This window comes from Oenanthe melanoleuca, chromosome 1 (assembly GCF_029582105.1).
Source record: "Oenanthe melanoleuca isolate GR-GAL-2019-014 chromosome 1, OMel1.0, whole genome shotgun sequence".
NCBI classification, from domain to species: domain Eukaryota; kingdom Metazoa; phylum Chordata; class Aves; order Passeriformes; family Muscicapidae; genus Oenanthe; species Oenanthe melanoleuca.
The window spans coordinates 46,246,800-46,264,813 of NC_079333.1; the positions used below are offsets into that span (position 1 = coordinate 46,246,800).

The window sequence follows — 18,014 nt, forward strand, 5'->3', positions numbered from 1 at the left end:
TGTGTTGATGTATACTGCAAATGCAGCGTGTTTGATCTGCATCATTGATTCTGCTGCACTATTTGAAAAACAGGATTAAACACAGCTTTGGTAGAGTCATATTTGCAAACATGAGCAAATGACATGCATGAACATATGGTCAGCATCTGGGATGCAGAGCCATAAGACTTGCTCACGGGGGTCGTGGGGTGTGAGAGCTTGGGTGACTTCCACAAAAGCAGAAGGGACTGGGGGGATCTTCCTGTCAGATACACAGGCCTGCCTTCAGGATTGCTAATCAGCACCTCTTGCAGCTTGATCCTGAGCTTTTAATCCAGTTCCCAATCCCAGTGATCTCAGTCCTCCCTGAGGTAATGGAACAAGGATCTGGGCAGCTGCTATCCCGTGACAAAGTGTGGTACCACAGAGGCTTTCAGACTGAAATCGCTGTGGCACAGTATCAGGGACAGCAGCAGAGCCTCAGAATGAGGATTTGATTCCCCTTTGCCATGCCATTCATAGTGCAGCAGTCTGGCTAGGCAGCACTGATAAGCTGAGTGGTTTGGCCCATGTATAATACTAATCCTCATAAAACTGACTCTGAAGTAATTGATAATTAAATCCCTGAACTGCTGTGATGGACTGCAAGTGTTATAAGTGCATTAAGGTTTTGTTAGTTTTACATTATGCCAAGTAGAAAGTAAAATAATGTTGAGTGGCCCCTCAAGTGTGATCTCTTAAGTGTGATGCCTAAAATGTGGTTGGATCAGTGATCCTTCTTCATCACTAGGATATAGGACATGTGGTGGCACTGGCTGCAAATTCCTTATTGAGCTGTGCTGCTCCTTCAGTGGTGCTTTGCCTCAGGTGGGTCAGACAAGAAGCCTGACTGTAAGAAAAAGTGTTCTGCAAAGTAGGTAAAATAGGAAGTCATTGAATTTTGACATATTCATAGGTGCCGTAGAGTCTCTGAAAGCTTAATATTTGTTTATTTTATGTAAATAGATTGCTCTTTCTATGGGAAACTTGTAATTCAAAACAAGCATTGAAGCATACTGAGTCTATAACATGTAAAATATTAATATGTTTTCCTTGGTAATAAAGACTTCTTGAAGCAAGTGTGTTAGGATTTGCATTCATTAGCTGATTATTTTGATGGAATTAATGTCTGATTTTGAAAAGTATAACAGAGATCTCATCATTAAAACTTCACTTTAATTATACTCATTAATTTAGCTTAATTCTACATTTTTCAGTAGTGTTTAGGGTATTTTTTTCTCAAAGAGTGAGTTAATGAAATGTTACTTGCTTATCAACTCTCTGTATATTAAGCTTGTCAGTCCCGAGGGTCTAGCTGCTCCTCTAATTTCTAAGCAAGTCAACTTTCATTGAAGATAGAATTTACCCATAAATCAGGACTTCAATATTTCTCATTCCTGGGACAGACACAGATATATGCATTTATTTGTGTCTTTGCATATGTATAACATATTTCATCTCAAATGCCACAATATGTTTACAGCTTTCTGCCAGCAGAAAAGCTTTATTTTCATATTTATTCTCAGGAATAAACAACCTAATAGTGACCTATTAATTGAACATGTAACTTAGATTTGATGATAGAATAGAGGTTTTGAGGTTACTTCCTGAAGTGTTGCATTACTGCTGCTCCAGCCCTGTCTGTACTTGCAGTCTGAGGTGCTTGGGTTTGAACTGGTAAGCTTCTTAACTGTTTAAGGAAAGAGGTACAAGGGAATAGTTGAGAGAGGAAAATGTTCTCTGTCCTCCACTAACCTGCAGAGTTTTCAGTTGGCAATCTCTGTTTTCTGTATTTCATTAAAAAAAATAAAAAATAAAAAATAAAGTTTCAAAGGGATGCATTTCCTCATGAGGTTTTTAAGGACATTGTCATCTTACTTGAGACATCACCATCTGTCACCTCTCTGCTCCAGTTACTGTGTCTTCAAGGCACTAAACCCCCCATATTAGAAGGGCTGTCTATATGACAGCAGCACCAAGCTGTCATCCATGAGAACAGTGTGTGGAGCAATCTGGGTGTAGGAGCAGGCAAATACTTCCTGCCTTGCCTCCTTCCTGGTGAGAGCCAGGTGCTGTCTCTGGCTGGACACCCACAGCCCTTCTGAGCAGCAGCTGGGCAGATGAGGGGCAGCTCCAGTGCAGAGAAGAGTTCTGGCTGCTCTGGGCTGCCAGTGGAAAATGCAGTGAGTGAGACTCCTGCACAGATGATTCCTGTGCTGCAAGGTTTTGAGGGATGCCATGCTTTTCACATTAGCTGCCAAGAGAAGATGGACATTTGCAGCTTGAATGAATTGTGAGATGACAAGTTCTTGGGGTGTTGAGAATGTGCTAAGTAGCCTTGGTTTGCCTGGGAGCTGGGAAGGCACAGAGCAGTCTTTTGGTGCTTTTAAATCTGAATCATGAGGAGGTGAGCATTTACTACCATATGATGGTGGACTGACCCATCAGAAATTAATCAATGTTCAGCAGCAACAACAGTTTGGCCTTTGGAACTGAACTGTCCCAGGCTTGGGTGAGAGACCATCCAGCAGCTGTGCTCACTGCTGTTCAGGTGTAAATCATTAAAGCCTCTGTTTTAAAGCCCCTTTCTTGTTTGGAGAGAAAACCACAAAGGCAGTGGAGCAGAACAGGTTTCTCACTTGTGTGATTTGTTTTAAATCTGCAAAGATACCCGTGTTTGGTTTAACTCTGAGCTGGGTTAACTCAGCTTGTATTGTCTCTGACTGATGCAGTGAAATTGGAGGTAAGCTCTTTACCCCAGATTTCCAAATATGAAATGAGAATAGAGATATTCAGATCATCAGTAAGTGAGAGAAAATGACATCTAATAATTAAAGTTTTAACAGAAACACTGGTAAAAAAAAATTTAAAAAGAAAAGCAAAGAAAACCACAAAATCCTATGACCAGATAACAAAGACTTTCCAAGGATGCCTGAATTATGGAGTTTTAAAGTCTTGAACTGCTAGTCTTTTTCATAAGAATGTATCTGTATAACTCATTTCTTTAATTTTTCATTCATTTCAGCTAAAATGTATTTCAAATTTCACAGAGAAGTTACATGAAAGTTGCTTTTTACTCGTGCATGAAGATGCAATTCTTGTGCAGTGGGGATGCATAAGAAGTGAAGTTCAGACTTTTATTAAGTCTCCCCAGGCACATCTAGTTTGTGTCAATCAGTCCCTAACTCAAAATGTTTTTATGTTTCTGGATGGGAACAGCTTGAAGTGTCATAGAAAATCACTTGTGTGCATCCTGACAACAATACTTAATTCTATAATTACCTTCAGGCAGTGAGACAACTAGCAAGATTTTTAAGCTTATTTTGGCAGATTTTTATTAAAATAAAAGCTGCTCATTAAAATTACTTTTGTTTTGAACTCTCAGACCTTGTTTGCAGGAGTACTTCTATACTTTTAAGGAACAGAAATAAAGCAAAAAACATGCATGAGAAAACCTGATGAAGTTTAGAGCAGAAAATATGTACAATAGGCTGATGTCTCATGTATTTTAATGAGCATAATGTCCTGCCCTCAGGTACAGGAGAACTGGATTACAAAGAGGAGAGGTGAAAAATAATTTAAGGATGATGATGAATTCAAGATACAAAGTATTGTTAGTTTAGGGGGAATTGGAATTGAAGTAGTAAACTAGAAGCATCCAAAAAAAGTATGAGAAAAAAACACTGAATCCTCTACTCAAGTCTGGAGGAATGATTTTGAGGAAAAGGTAAAGATGGTTGGGCAGTCTGTCACCAAAACCCTTTTGGTTTTAAGGAAATTCTTCAGTGCCTCTCGTGGTGCTTGGTCACAGACTGCAGAGAACAGTCAGTCTGGCCTTGATGTGGACATCCCTGTGCTTGAGCTGGGGACCTGGGAGTCTCAGGTGAGCCACACTGCCCTAGGCCAAGCACATTTGAACTGCTTTTTGAATAAAGCCATTTCTAACTTTATCCCACTGCCCCAGTGGAATTTCCCCTATTTTCTTGCAGGAAGTCTGTGGTATTTATAGTTTGTTGCTGTAAAATGGAAGTATCTCTCCCTCCACCTTAATTTTCAGAGATGCTTTAGAAAATGAAATCTCAGCTTATGTAGTCCAGATGCATATTTTGGAAACTTGTAAAACCTACTAGAGACAGCCCCATACCTTCTCCCTGCTGCCACTGAGCTGGGCAGGTTCCTTACCACGAGTACTTGTCTTGGCTTCAGATCTGGAGGGTGCCTGGGCTTGGTCCTGTCGTTGCTGCAGCACATGGAGAGTTTTGCAGTGGGTAGGGGAGAGGTCTTGGCTTTGGAGGAAGTCTGGGTGCCTTGCAGCCACAAATCAGCTGTAGCAGAGCATTGTCAGAGCAGCACTGCACAAACCTGCAGTAAACTCATGGTGACCTCACTGCCTCTGTTCTCTGTGCAAATCTGCCTGCTCTGCCCTTCACCTGCAACCCATGGCTGCCTCTGAGCCCCTCTTCACAATATCCAAATGAAGCCACACTCAGGATCATAGTCCGAAATTGCCTCTGCTGGTGCCAGAAAAGTGAATGGGGATTTTAGCAGCCTTTTATTACTCTCTATGGATATTTGTTATTTCAGTTTGGCTTGCTCTGCACAGCATGTACTTCTCTGGGCTGGCAAAGGTGCTGCAGACATCCATCTCCTTGAGTCTTAATAAAGGGCTCAACCTGGGAAAAGTGGGTACAAAAATGCATTTTTAAAAGCCTGGAGTATATAAATTGTTTTATTCATTAAGCCAGGAGAGAGGTTTTTTACATCTTTACAGGGACATGTTTTATAGGAGAACAAAACTCTTTTTAGCTTGGTGTTACACCTATTTCTGTTGCAAAAGGAAAGGCTTAGTTATGTTAAACAAAGCTTAGCATTAGTATTGTGATGAGGTACACAAATATCTTTCAAAATCCCTGTAACATTTTTCTGCTCAAAGGAGTTAGTCTTGTTTTCTCTAAAGTCTTCTCAAAGTGAAATGCTTCATTAAATTTAATAAGGCTGTGACCTACATAGTTTACAAAAGAATTAAATGCTGTAATAATATGACTGTATTCTTACTGTGCAGTTAATTTGTATTTTTCTTTATATTATGAATGTTCACTTCTTCCTTTGAAGTTTGTGTTGGGCTAGTGTACAAATAATGTTCACTGAATAAGAATGGAAAAAGGTGACTTTGTGGCCTTTTCTGGCAGAATATATTGATAGCTTTTAATGCTGCCTTGTCTCCTATCCCACTGGTCCTGATTAAACACTCTAGCATCAGGTTTTGGAGATTGTTGTTAATATTTTTTTTCAAAAATATGTATTTTTGCTGCACAGGATTCCACAAGGAACAGGAATCTGGTATTCTCAAACCTAGGAAGAAAAGCTCCAAATTTATGTACACTTGAGGTGTCCAAGCAAAAGCAAACTCTAGTCTTTGGTCCTTGACCTTGAAAGCAAGACTGCCACGATCTTGGACCTTTGGCCAGTGAAGGAAAAGAGGAACATTTGTGACCCTGTGTTCTGTGTTTGCCTAAAAATGTTTGTCTGAGCAAGAGCAGCAGCCTACAGGTTAGGACAGGAGCTGAAGGCAGAGGAGTGGTTGGTGACCACAGACAGACATCACAGCTGAGCTGCTGCTGTGGTCTAACTTCAGGTGTTGTCAGCCTGCTACTGGCACTTGTCTGAGCCTTGCTGGATGTCACTCACGTGGGCTGACGTCTTAAGGAGAAGCCCACCAGTGGAAATGGCCAGTGGTATGTTTAAAAACTAGGACTTTACAGGTCATGTCTTTGTTCCCAGGCTTGGTGCAAGGAAAGGGATTTTTTTTCTAGTGGAATTTAAAAGAAAGACTTCAAAGAAGTGTTTTCTTTGATGCAGTACAAAGTCCTGTGTCCTTGAAGAGGATTGTTGCTGGTCTACAATACTTTCCAAAACTGGAGGTTATGCTTAGCATGTTTGTCTCTGTGAGGTTTTTTTTAATTGGCACATAATAATATAAAATTAGAAAGGGTTACAGCATTGAAGAAGATAACATTAAAAGAAATTCATTACTGTATTGAACTATGTTACTTTGCTGGAAGTTTGAGTTATGCCCCGTGGGTACTTGGCATATTTCACCTTTTAAAAAATGATTGTGACCTGTAATTTTTCCACCAAGTGTCTTTTCAATGCAGCAAAGAATAAGACATCACTGCAGTTTGATCAGCCATTAAAACTTGTATTCAGTCTTAATGCTGCCTTTATGTAGCTGGGAGATACAGATAATGGTCAGTGTGCCCCAGTTAATTTATTTAACAACGATTTCTCTCTTTTTCCTTCTTTCAGTTGATCTTAAGAAAGGATCATGTCCAAGTGCTGCAAAATCCAACCTCCCCAAGCCCTGCCCGTCTGGACTCCGTCCCCCAGGTTATTCCCGGCTGCCAGCAGCTAAGCTTGCTGCATTTGGCTTTGTCAGGAGCTCGAGTGTGTCCTCTGTCTCCAGCACCCAGTCAAACGACAGCGCCCAGAGCGACCAGAGCAGGACAGCTAACCGTGAGTCCCCAGAGTGCCCTTCCTTCTGGGGGGTGTGAAACACATGTTCCAGGATTGTCCAGACTGCAGCTTCCATATAGTTCAGCACTAAAGAAATCTGTGCACTCCTCGCTAATCTCTTCTGCACCACTTACTTTGGTTTGGTATCTTGATTGCCCGGTGGAGTTCTAAAAAAAAATAATAATGATTCTTAAATATTAATAAAAACCATTAAATTCTAACAGCTATTTAAAATATTAATAGTGACAGATGAATTTGGCCTGAATGTGAGGAGGTTGTTTTCTCTGCTACAGAGAAAATTCCAGAGTGAATCTGAGGCTTTCTTTCTTGTATTTTGTTTTTACTTGGAAGATCCCTTCTTACAATCTGAAACAGCAAATAAACAGAGTGAACTGTGTTTGGCAAGTAAATGGCAGCCAGTGCAGAACAGGACAAATATTATATAAAATAACAGATACAGTCTTTCTCATCTCCTTTTCTTCTGCTTCTTAATATTCAGTATAATAAATTTAGTTTAGAAAATGGAGCAAATAATGCTGGTGATATGAAAGGGATCAGGACTGATATCATAGTACATCTACCAGACTTTGAATGATCCCGTGGCAGAAATGTCATTCCAAATCCTATTTTCTGTAAAGGCTGTTAATTTTATTAAGTACAAAATAATACCCACTGGATTGTGCAATCCTTGGGAAATGTGCACATGCCCTGGGCTCAGAGCAGAAAGGGGGATTGAGGGATTTTCTTGCCCGTTTTTCTTTGAAGACTGGATTGAGGCTGAGCTGTGTCAATATCAAAGCAAGTGGTATCAGCCCAGGAGGGGTGCAGACAGGGCCACCAGGTGACATGAAGCAGCAGAGGAGACAAGATGCTGCAGGCTCCTAAATCTTTCACTGCTTGTATTAATTTGAAATTAATTAAAATAAATACAATTAATATAGTTCAAAACCCTAAGGATTTTCTCTTTCCCCTATACATGGGGTGATTGAAATGCAAAAGACTAATGTCAGCAGGGACTTTTTAACTTTTCCAATGCCCCCAAACATACTTGTATCTTGTTTTACTTGCTATCTTGTTGGACTGATTACTCATTTTTTGTTTATTTTGTGATAAACTTTACTTTAAGGTTAGTCAACCTCTTTGGCTTTGTGCTTTTACCCTACATTTCTGCCTTTGGAAAAGTTCTCCTCTTATCTGGTGTTGTAATCTTTTAGTGTTTATTTACATAAAACCCCTGTTAAGGACAAAATTACCTGATATCTGATTAGATATAAACTATATCTCTGCAAGTAATATTGTTGTTTAGCAGTTTCAGGTGGGAATCTGAAAAAAATGCCATCTGTAGGTACAGCACTATCCTTGAACACACTGGATGTGTACAGGTTCATACAAATCCAAAAGCAAAATACTCCAAGCTGCTGAACTGGAATCAATTTATTTCTATTAAAAAACTGAAGCATTAGTAATCTTGAGCATAGAAGGTTACATCTGATTCTCCAGTTCTCTTAAAGGAAGTTGGTTTCATTTATATGTTGTGGTGTATTTTTTATATTATCCTTGCACATTAAGCCCATAAAAACTGAAACCACATTCCAGTCACTGGAAGGACGTGGAAGCATTTGGTTTCAGCTGACTCAGCTGAGGATGGTAGCACTCTTCAGGGTTGGGATCAGGATGTTTGTGACCAGCCTGTGCATATTACAAGATCAGTTTTGATGTGTATGAAAATTACCCAGGGGAAGTGTTCTGCTTGTATGAATTCATGTAGAGACGAGCTCAGCCCATCACCTGATGGAAAACAGCACCTATAACTTTACTCTTGCTGCCAAGTTAGATAACTCATGGAAGCTGTTGGGTAGTTTGCCTCCACCTCCATGTGGGAGCAAGAGAATGAGCCCCTCCCAAGGGTCATCTCTCTCATGTGGCTCCTGTGACATGCACAGCTGTCTGGCCTGGAAGCCTTTTACTTTTCTTTAGTTCCAAAAGGTTAGTGCTTCCTCCTGGATGTGGCTGAGGGAGGGAGAAGGTGTGTTGCCAAGCAGGTGAGGGCACACCTGGTGTTTAGGGTGCCAGCCCTTGGTAAGTCATCACACAAGGTGGCACCTAACATCCCCTGCTTGCTTTGGATTAAAGACAACATGACTCTGTAGGAAGAAAAACGTTTCCTTACTGTTGACTTATTAACCTTCATAGAAATGTTATCTGTATGAAACTGTACCATCTTTTTCTATTTATAGTCTATGTACCAGCAAGAGTTAAATTAGTTGCCCAGCACCCAGGGAGCACAAATTAGTTGCTTTCCATTCTACCTCACTTATTTAACACAGAGCAGCAGTGCACTTCAACATGCACAGAAAGGATGTAGGGGAGAAGCACTGGCTCAGGAATCTTAGCATGACATATTATTTCTTCCCTTCACTGTCTGCTGGAAGAACAGTTTCATTTAAATTAAATAAATAGCTGATTCTGTAGCTACTACCTGAGATCATGTCTTTGACTAAATCAGGTCTCCTAGAGGGCAAGAAAAAGTTTCACTGTTAATTTCCTAGCTCAGTAGGGTAGAAAAATGCAAAATTATCTCACTTTAGAAGTCTTCAAACACATAACACAGTTTTCTATTTAAGCAGCATCTCTGCAAGGCAGGGAGATAAAAGTAGTTGATAACATCTTGGAAGTGTGCATTTGTTATAAATAGAAGAGCTGCTACTGTTGTAAATCGAGGAGCTCATTTCAAAATCATGACAGGTTACTAAAAGTTTAGTAGGTTACTAAAACTCCAATGACTATGGCCAGGGGAGAGGAAAACACTGGCTTATTTTAGGGACAGAATGTTTTAGGGTAAACAGTGATTCTTTAAGGTGAGATCCTTTTCTTGCTTTTCTCTCCTCTGCCAGATGTCTTGTGGTGCTAGTTCTGCCTAAACATGTTTCTTTTCAGAAGTCCCAGCTAGTGTCCCTGTCTAGGGAGTAAAACCCAGTTGTTTAGAATAAGGAGACATGATGTTTGTGCTGAGGGGAAGTTTGCTAATGGAGCAGCTTTGTTCTTCACCAGATTTCTCCCCTTCCTGTGACCCCTCTAAAAGTAAGCCTGGATGTGCATGGAGCCTGTGCTGTGATCCTTGGCTGACTTTTTTGTATTCAGGTTGACTCAATTAAATGGGTTTGGAGTGGTGGGACTGTGCTCTTTTCCCATGGTGAGACAGGACACACTGCTCAGGGCTTGCCTGCTTGTCCTCAGGTCTGTCCTGGAGTTCCATCCCAGAATTTGGGGTATCAGCCAGACTGCTCTTTGCTAATGACATGCCAACAGTGACAGTCTTGCCACCAGCTGCTAATCAGGATCAGTCATAACAAGGCTCTGCTCCTATGAGGTCCTGCCCAATTTTGTGTTGAGACTGAGGGGGTATTTCTGGGAAAGTCCAGGCTGAGGCTCAGCTCCTGGTCCTGCTATCAGTACTCCACAGATCTCTTCTGTGGCACAGACAGATTTATTCACTAATATTTTTGTTCAGGGTTACCTGAAAAATTCAAATTTAGCCCCAGCTCGGGTGTACTACATTTCAAAAAATGCCTGATATTTTAAACCGTTATTCTTTCTTTAGAAAAAGGAAGTTTTGTATGTCTAAAAACTTGATGCTTGTTTACAGTCTAAATTGACTAGAATTGAAAAATTGAGATACTTCAGTCGAAGAGAAGTGTGAATGTATTCTGTAAAATATGAGAAAAAGTGACTGAGTAGACTGACTAGTCATGTTAAAGTTGAAACCACTATGATTTGAAGTAGAGAGAAACAATTGTGTAAACATAAAGAGAAACTTCCAATTTAAACAACTTAGAATACTTAACTCTATGTATTTTCCTTTGGAATTTTAAGTGTACTATATGGCAGCTGCCCCTGTGTCTGCCCCAATAAAATTGGCATAAGAGGCTCATCCATGTCATCCACAAAAGGCCCACAGGATGTGGGATGTGTTTCCCAGTATAGTATTGTGATTCTGCAGTGGGGTAACACAACCCTCAGACTGCACATTCTGCTTTGCTGGTTTGAGGGACTTAGAGTTCCCTCACTTGTATCTGCATTTTGAGTGATCAGCTGAATGTCCTGCTCACATAATTAGCTTTATGTACTTCATCAGCATAAACTGTAACTTGCTGCAAGAACCCACGTGGGAAAGTTTGTCAAGCACTGTGGAAGAATGTGATGAGTGGAGGATTGGAAGAAGGCTGGATTGTTTGGAATGAGTTAACTGCTATTAGATCAGGAAATTGAAGAATATTGGGGAATATTTCATAGTCATAAGGTCTGCTAGTCTGTTAAATAATCTTCCAACTCAAGTGATGAAACCCCTGTTGCTTAAGATTCTTTAAATAGAACAATGGAAGGGTGTTAGAGGCAATTCTTCCCCGTCGACATGCTAGACTAAAAGACATAATGCTATTCAATATCTACCCACAGCTCTGAGTGCTGAAGCAATTTATTTTGGGACTGAACAAGAAAATGGTGATGAATATTTCAAAACTTGTTTTAGTGTCTCATGACAGCTATTGTTTCTTTAAAAATTATAGAAAAATGAAGCTGCATGTTTTATTGATGTAAACTTCCATGATCCTTTCTTCAATATATCTAATTCTCACTGGTTTTTGACCTTGCAATGCCTGGCCTTGCTAAATGTTGAATTTCCATTCTAATAAGCAAAAATGTCAAAGTGTCAGATTCAGGTGGGTGGAGAAATGAAGAAATTAGAGTGAGCACAGAAGCCTTGAATAGATGCCTAATTGCCTCCAAAGTGGGTAGAACGTTCACATTTGTGACACGGTAGACAGGTATACCAGTTGTTCTTAAATACATAAGTATTATGTAAATATGAAGAATTTCCTGCATGAAAATACTTTCCCATCATGTTTCTATGACTGATTTTCTGTTCAGTTTTCTGCATGACAAATGCAATTTTTTTTCCCTTCTGGTCTTGTTCTGATATTAGTGCCTTGATGGAAGAATCACTTTATGCCATCATTTTCACTGTGAATAGGATTAAAATAGAGCAGTATTGAGATTCTCAGTTTTGTGGGGTGAAGCATCTGGAAAAGTGCAGTATGCCAGCCAAGAAGAGCAAGGGCTACAAGACATTTTAGCTGCCTTGACTTAGCAACATTTACTTTTCAAACTCTAGCTGCTAATGATGGGAGAAAAAAAAAAATTCAAATAATTAACTGGGGGTGTGGGCACAGAGGTTTCTCTCTGTTTGCAGAGATTGAAACAACAGTGCTGAAGTATAAGTTGGCTCTTAATTTCAGGGGGTTTTAGATATGATGATATGATGCTTGTGATAGTATTTTAAATGTGTCTTTGCTATCTCCATTGTTGCCTCTTACCCTGCCCATCAGAACACATAGCAGAGGGAGCAGTTCCACACTGGGAGGATCTTCACCACCCCTTGTAATGAATACGTGGAGGCAGGAAGATCAAGCTGGTTTGGCAATGCAGAACTGCTTTTATATGAAGATGCCAACCTGAAATATTTAAAGGGGTTTCAGTTTTGCTGAGCTTAAATTTGTCAAAACTGAAGAAATCCATGAAACTCTGAATTCTGCAAAGCTTGCTTTTTATGAGCAAAGAACTGTTGGAAGAATTTTGCCAAGCTCTTGTGCCAGCTCGACTCGAGTGCTTAATCATCATGTTTGTTATTGTTATAAAGTGCCATATAAAACCTGTGGTTTTAGTGTAAGAAGTCCGGTCTGGGAGATTCTGTGTTCTAAAATTGTCCTGGCTCATACCCAGCAGATCCAGTTCCAGTTTTTGGCACTGGTTTCTGTCTGGCTTTAAAAAGTGGCTTAAATTATCCACCTCACCTTCCTGTCCGTAGCATGGGGTGGGAGAGTACAAATGTTTGTGCATGTATTGAGTAACAGGACGACAAGGAAGAAACAGATAGTGACAAATCCTCTTTCCTGGCCCATTTCCATGCAGGATTATTTGACTGATTATGTGCACCTAATTTAGTCATGGTGACTCTTAGTGTTTAATCTGCAGAGGGTAAGAAGTAGTTCAAACCACTTGCACACCAGGCTGCCAGACACCAGTTTCACTGTGCATTGCCCCAGGATTAGATTGTTCCCATTACAGACACCCAAGGTGTCTCTGCCCTTTAACTCTGTGGGAAGGTGTTGATTCAATGATCAGTGTTGTGAATATAGCTACTGTGACAACCTGCTTGGTGACCCTATACTGGGAGGTTTCATCAGCCCCTTCTTTATTTTAAAGGTGTCCTGTGGTTGATTTTGTGCTTCCCTGGTCAATGGGACATCATGACTACTTTATTTATTGCAGTATGATTAACTTCATCAATTTCTTAGAGGGATGCGAAGAAAGCAGTAAAGGCATTTCTAAAACAACTTTTTTTTTTCTGATCTTTGAATCACATTTTTTAAAACATCTAGTCTTCAGTGATCCTGAAGGGTATCCCCTCTGGTAGGGACGTGAGTGAGAGGTGAGGAAGAAGAGAGCTGCTGGTGCAGTGTCAATTTCACAGTCTGGGGAAAAGCCTCGGTCAGCCCAGAGCCAGTAACAGGCACAAGCACAACACTCATCGTTCTGGGGACACTCAGCACTGGGAACAGTGGCACTTAAAATGTCATTTTGAAAATATGAAGACAAGCAGCAGCTGGAACATGTCTGTCATATCCATACTAAAACTCCTCCTAAGACCAGAAAACTCAGTATAAATTGTCTCCTTTTCATACTCTAATCTTCCTATTCTATCTGTTGAGAGGGGAAATACTCGTTTAGAAGTGAACCCTGTGGGTATTCATTGAAATGGATTAATCTTTTAATTTAGCCCAGAGAAAAATTAAGGAATAAAGCTTTGAAGAAATGTGAGCTCATCCATTTCTCTTTTTCTTTTTTCTTTTTTTTTTCCTAATTTTTTTCTTTTCTTTTTTCCCCTTGTCTTCTAAAGGAATCACGGTTAAATCTTCGTAGTCTCCCACTAATGAAGTATGACCTTGCAGGACTTTTGAGAAACTTTCTGCTTCACCATGTCCCTCTCATGCATTTCATTTCAGTTTATAAATCAACATTTTAAAAGGGTTAATTTTGGATATCTAGCTATGGGGCTTATCACTGGCTTATTCCATTGACTTCATCTGCAGTTTTCGTGCTTTCTGAAATTCAAGCCTGTGGTAATCTAGATGCATTCAACTCCATAAAGATATATCTTCAAAAAGCACCACATATTGCTTCTGGTTCAGTTCTCAGTTTTTTATTGTCTGTGAGTTGAAGCCAGTGAGCACAGTGAGGCATTCTGGCTTTGAAATCTTTAAGTAAATCAAGCAGTTGCATGGCTGAACCAATTCCTGTCAGTGACAAAAATCATTACAGACTCTATGATAATAGGTTTTCTTCCAAAGATAACTTTTTTCCCCCCCAAAATAAGTATTAATTTAAAGATACAAGAAGTTTGAAAGTTTGATATGGTAGTTATGAGCCAACTTTGAGTCACAGTGAGACAAAGAAAGATACCTGTGTAACAGTTTGGAGTTATGTCAGTTTTGAAAGGTTTTTTTAAATTATGTTCTCTCTTGTGTGATTTCTGCTTAGGGTCAGTGAGGCTGTTAGCTCGTTTTCCTAAACAAGAAGCAAATAAGCTCGGGGTTCAATGTTTCTTTGATCTCTTTCAACAAGGACCAAATTTAAAGAGTGAAACTGAGATGATCTCCTTGCAATCATGTTATTAATAGCTGTAGTCAAGAGTAAAATGCTGTGAATTTGTCTCACACACAGTTCAATCCAATTGCCTTACCAGCAATAAACAGGACCCAAGTTATAAGTACTGTAAATATTACTGGCAAATCGCATTTAGACCAAAAGGTTTCAGAAAACAAAACTGTCCTTTTTATAGAACATGAAAAATCAATTAACAAAATGGTATGCTCTTGCAAAATGAAGTGTGGAGAATGAACACAAACAAACAGGGATTTGGAAAAAACCTGTAAACTGTCCCTTTTGGGAGGGAGAGTGACTGATTAGTTGAGGAGAACCATGGTGGATTAGTGCAGGTAGGTATTAACAGTGGAGCAAAGGAAGACAAACTTCAAAGATATTTCTAATCTTTGATCCCATTAGGAATCCTGTGGAAGACTTGTGAATTCTAATTTAGTAGCACGAGAAGTGTTACAGCCAAAAGCGTGCAGCACTATTTTTAGAGGGAAAAGCTCTTTCCATGTAGATGTTGGGCTGGAATATCACTCATGACATTTTTTTCCATCACACTAAACTAGTCCAAACAGGTTAAAATTGAAGTCATTTATGTAAGTCTTCCAGGTGCTTTTAGGAATATCTGAAATAAAGGAAGTAATAGCATCTTTTGCAGTTTTCATTATTGCCATGAGTCTATTAGTTATGACCCAAGAACTTGAAAATTGCAGTTTAAACAACTTCCCTCTGGCTTGCTGCTTGACAATTTCTAGAGGCCTGGACAAGGTTACATGAGGCTGTAAACAGCTCAGAATGTTGTGGATCTTTGTCTTGTGGTGTGGGAGCATAGGTTTTCAACTTGAGATTTCCAGAGTTAATTTAAGTGCTAGAAGAAAGCTGACTAAAGTCTGAAACAAGTAAAACCACCACTGGCAGAAAAATGACAGACTGAGACCCTCCAGCCAAGAACCAGGCTGGATAGAACAGGAACAATTGCACAGTCTTTTCCTCCAGGGTGGGAGTTACCACAAACTGGGCTGTTGACACAAGACATCAGTGACACCACCATCAGCAGTAGCAGATGTTCTGTCCCTTGGAGACGAGCCCAAGGAATGGTAGCATGCTTCCCATGTGGCAGCTTTAAGGGTCTACCTGTGGAATTGGTGTGGTTGGAGGAGAAAGGTGCTGCCATTTCTGTGGTTTACAAGCAAGGCTTTGACTCTGATCCCTATGGCAAGGAGTCAATTAAGCTGGGCTACCTGGTGTAAATCATTCATACATGCTCTTCCAACTTCCTGATCTGCTCATCTGTCTTGACACAGTGTAAGTTGCCATCACTGCTTCCACAGAAGGCTAAACAGTCAGAAACACTTATGCAGAAATATGAACATTCAAGATGAGAGAATAAAGTGCTCTGATCCAGAGCTGGGAACTGGACCTCGTTGGCAGAGCTGGCAGTGTTCCCATACAAACCTCAACATGGGATAGTGGGGCTTGTCTTGGGATGGGGCACATCACTCACTGTGTGCTGATTCACCAGGCAGTCACAGGGTACTCAGTTATTTTAGTGCACACTACCTGGCCTGGGCCATTGGGCATTGAGCAGTGTGTTTCTATGTCAAAAGGCAAGAACTGCTGACCAGAATGCAATGGAGATGGATGTATTCACTGGCCAGCTGCTGGATTGATGCCAGCAGCAACTTCCAGCATCACTAATGCTGCACAGTGGATCTTGATGAGACAAAACAAGGCCAGATCAGTTAGTTTTTGCATGTCATTAACCTTTCTCCAGCTGAACATGACACTAGTCTTTTCTGTTTGTTTTCTTATTTAAAGTAAGCCTCCCAAAGAAGATGAATTCCATTATAGTCCTTAATTAAACTACCACAGAGAAAGAAAATAGCTTCTAATTTGTAGAGAAGAGTCAGGAGACGCCCTTCTACCTCACCACTAAAAACAGAGAATGAAGTTAAATGAAGGTAAATGAGTTGTCTCCTAGCACTGCCATGAATCTCAGAAATACTGAGCATTTCTGGTGCCCTGATAGTGAAATATTGAAGTTTAGTCAGTGGCTAACTTCCTGTCTATCACACATTGCATTACACTGTGCTCCTGCCAGCCATTCCCAGAAAGGTATGCACACCCTCCAGAGAAACTAAGCAAAACTGAGTGAGGAATTCTGAGTTTGGAATAAAATGGCATGTCTCTATCTATCTTATGGCCAAACCTCAGAAACCCTTGGATCATCTTCCCTTGCTGCTAAACTGTATAGAATACAGGGAGCTGAAGTTCAGTCTGTGCCCTCAAGTGTATGGTATGATTTTTTGGGTTTAAACGAGAGAATTAAAAATGCATCACTTTTAACCAGAATTTTTCTTCTAAAAGAAATATATTATTTATTTGATGCTTTTTATAAACTCTTCTGCTCATTCTTACTGCACATGAGACAATCTACGAATTAATATTACTTTTGTAATCTGAGGAAAGGGGATTTCCCAATGAATGTTATTAAAATACTTTTATTTAAACTGAAGGCCTATTTTTAGATGCTTGGATGTGTCCTGGGATAAAACATTCTCTCTCTGGCATGTTCTAATGTTGACTAAATGCATTATGTACTGCATCTAGGTATCTAAGGAATTTTAATTGTCTCAGAGGTATACAATAGTGTTTTAGAATTAGGATATTTATCACTTGTCACAGCTTGTAAATTTAGACACAGAGCAGGCCTGTACACTGTCAAACTGTGTGGGAAAGAAGAATAAGAGGTAGCGTCATGGTCTCTGTATGCCTTCCAAAGAACAGTTTGGAATTATGTTCTAAAAATGTCTAAGATGTAGTTTAAAAAGGTGTCGTTTTAAAAAGCTTAAACTTGAAGAAAAGATGCAAGAAAATTTAAAAGAAAAGAGCTGATGCTAAGAAACTGCCTCCTGTGAGCACAAAGCAGTCCCACTCCTTTGGCAAAGCGATAGCTGCTCTAAGAAATGCACTGAATTATGCATGGCTCACCAACAGGCCTGCTCTGGAGCTCAGCTGTGATGGCTTGGGGGAATGTGTGCACTCCTGAACTGTCATCTCTCTACCCATTGTGTGAATCAAAGGTACCTGCAGATAAAAAATTCAGATTAATTGAGAAAAGCCTCCGAGCAGCTCAGTAAGTGATAGAAGCTTGGTATCAGTCACAGCTGGAAGATAAAACTGTGGACTGTCATGGTAAACAATTTGCAGCTATGATTCATTTGGTATTCCCCACTTTGAAACATGCCAGCTATCATGTTTTAAAAACAGCCCAACTAGTAAAACTAGTCTAAAACATCAAAGATTTGTGTATTTTAAACAGGACTGACTTTTTCGTGGAGCCCACAGTTTCATAACTGTTATTCTTGATTTTGTTTTACTTTTTAATTGGGTGGATGGCAAAGGTTTCCCTCAGTGGTATCTCAGCAGCTTTCATAAGGTGATTTCTGCCCTTTGCCAGGGTGGTGGGAAGCATCTTGGCAGGGTTGAAGCAAAGCAGCAAAGTCCTTTCATGACTTCTCCCCTGCCATATGGTCAGATATTTGTAGTGATTATCCTGCTAAAATTCAGTATAGTGCTGATTTATGGTTCTTTAACCATAAATGGGGTCATTCTATTCTGTGCCTGTGCACTATCTCTGTTTTGCTGTTTTCTCTCATGGCCCCATACAAGGAACTTCCTCTCTTGTGGGTGCTGCCCATCACTTGCATGGCACCCAGTGATGATTTGGCAGACTGGTGCTAAATAGGAATTGTTGTAACATTTGCCTCTAC

General features: G+C 40.1%; 1 protein-coding gene across 1 annotated transcript in view; it reads left to right on the forward strand.

The window, feature by feature from the left end:
- MTUS2 (microtubule associated scaffold protein 2) overlaps positions 1 to 18,014 on the forward strand; it is a 224,655-nt gene that overhangs the window by 81,572 nt on the left and 125,069 nt on the right. The window contains exon 5 of the mRNA XM_056502483.1: positions 6,325 to 6,531. Coding sequence (XP_056358458.1) covers positions 6,325 to 6,531 — 207 coding nt within the window. The remainder of the gene's footprint in view (positions 1 to 6,324; positions 6,532 to 18,014) is intronic.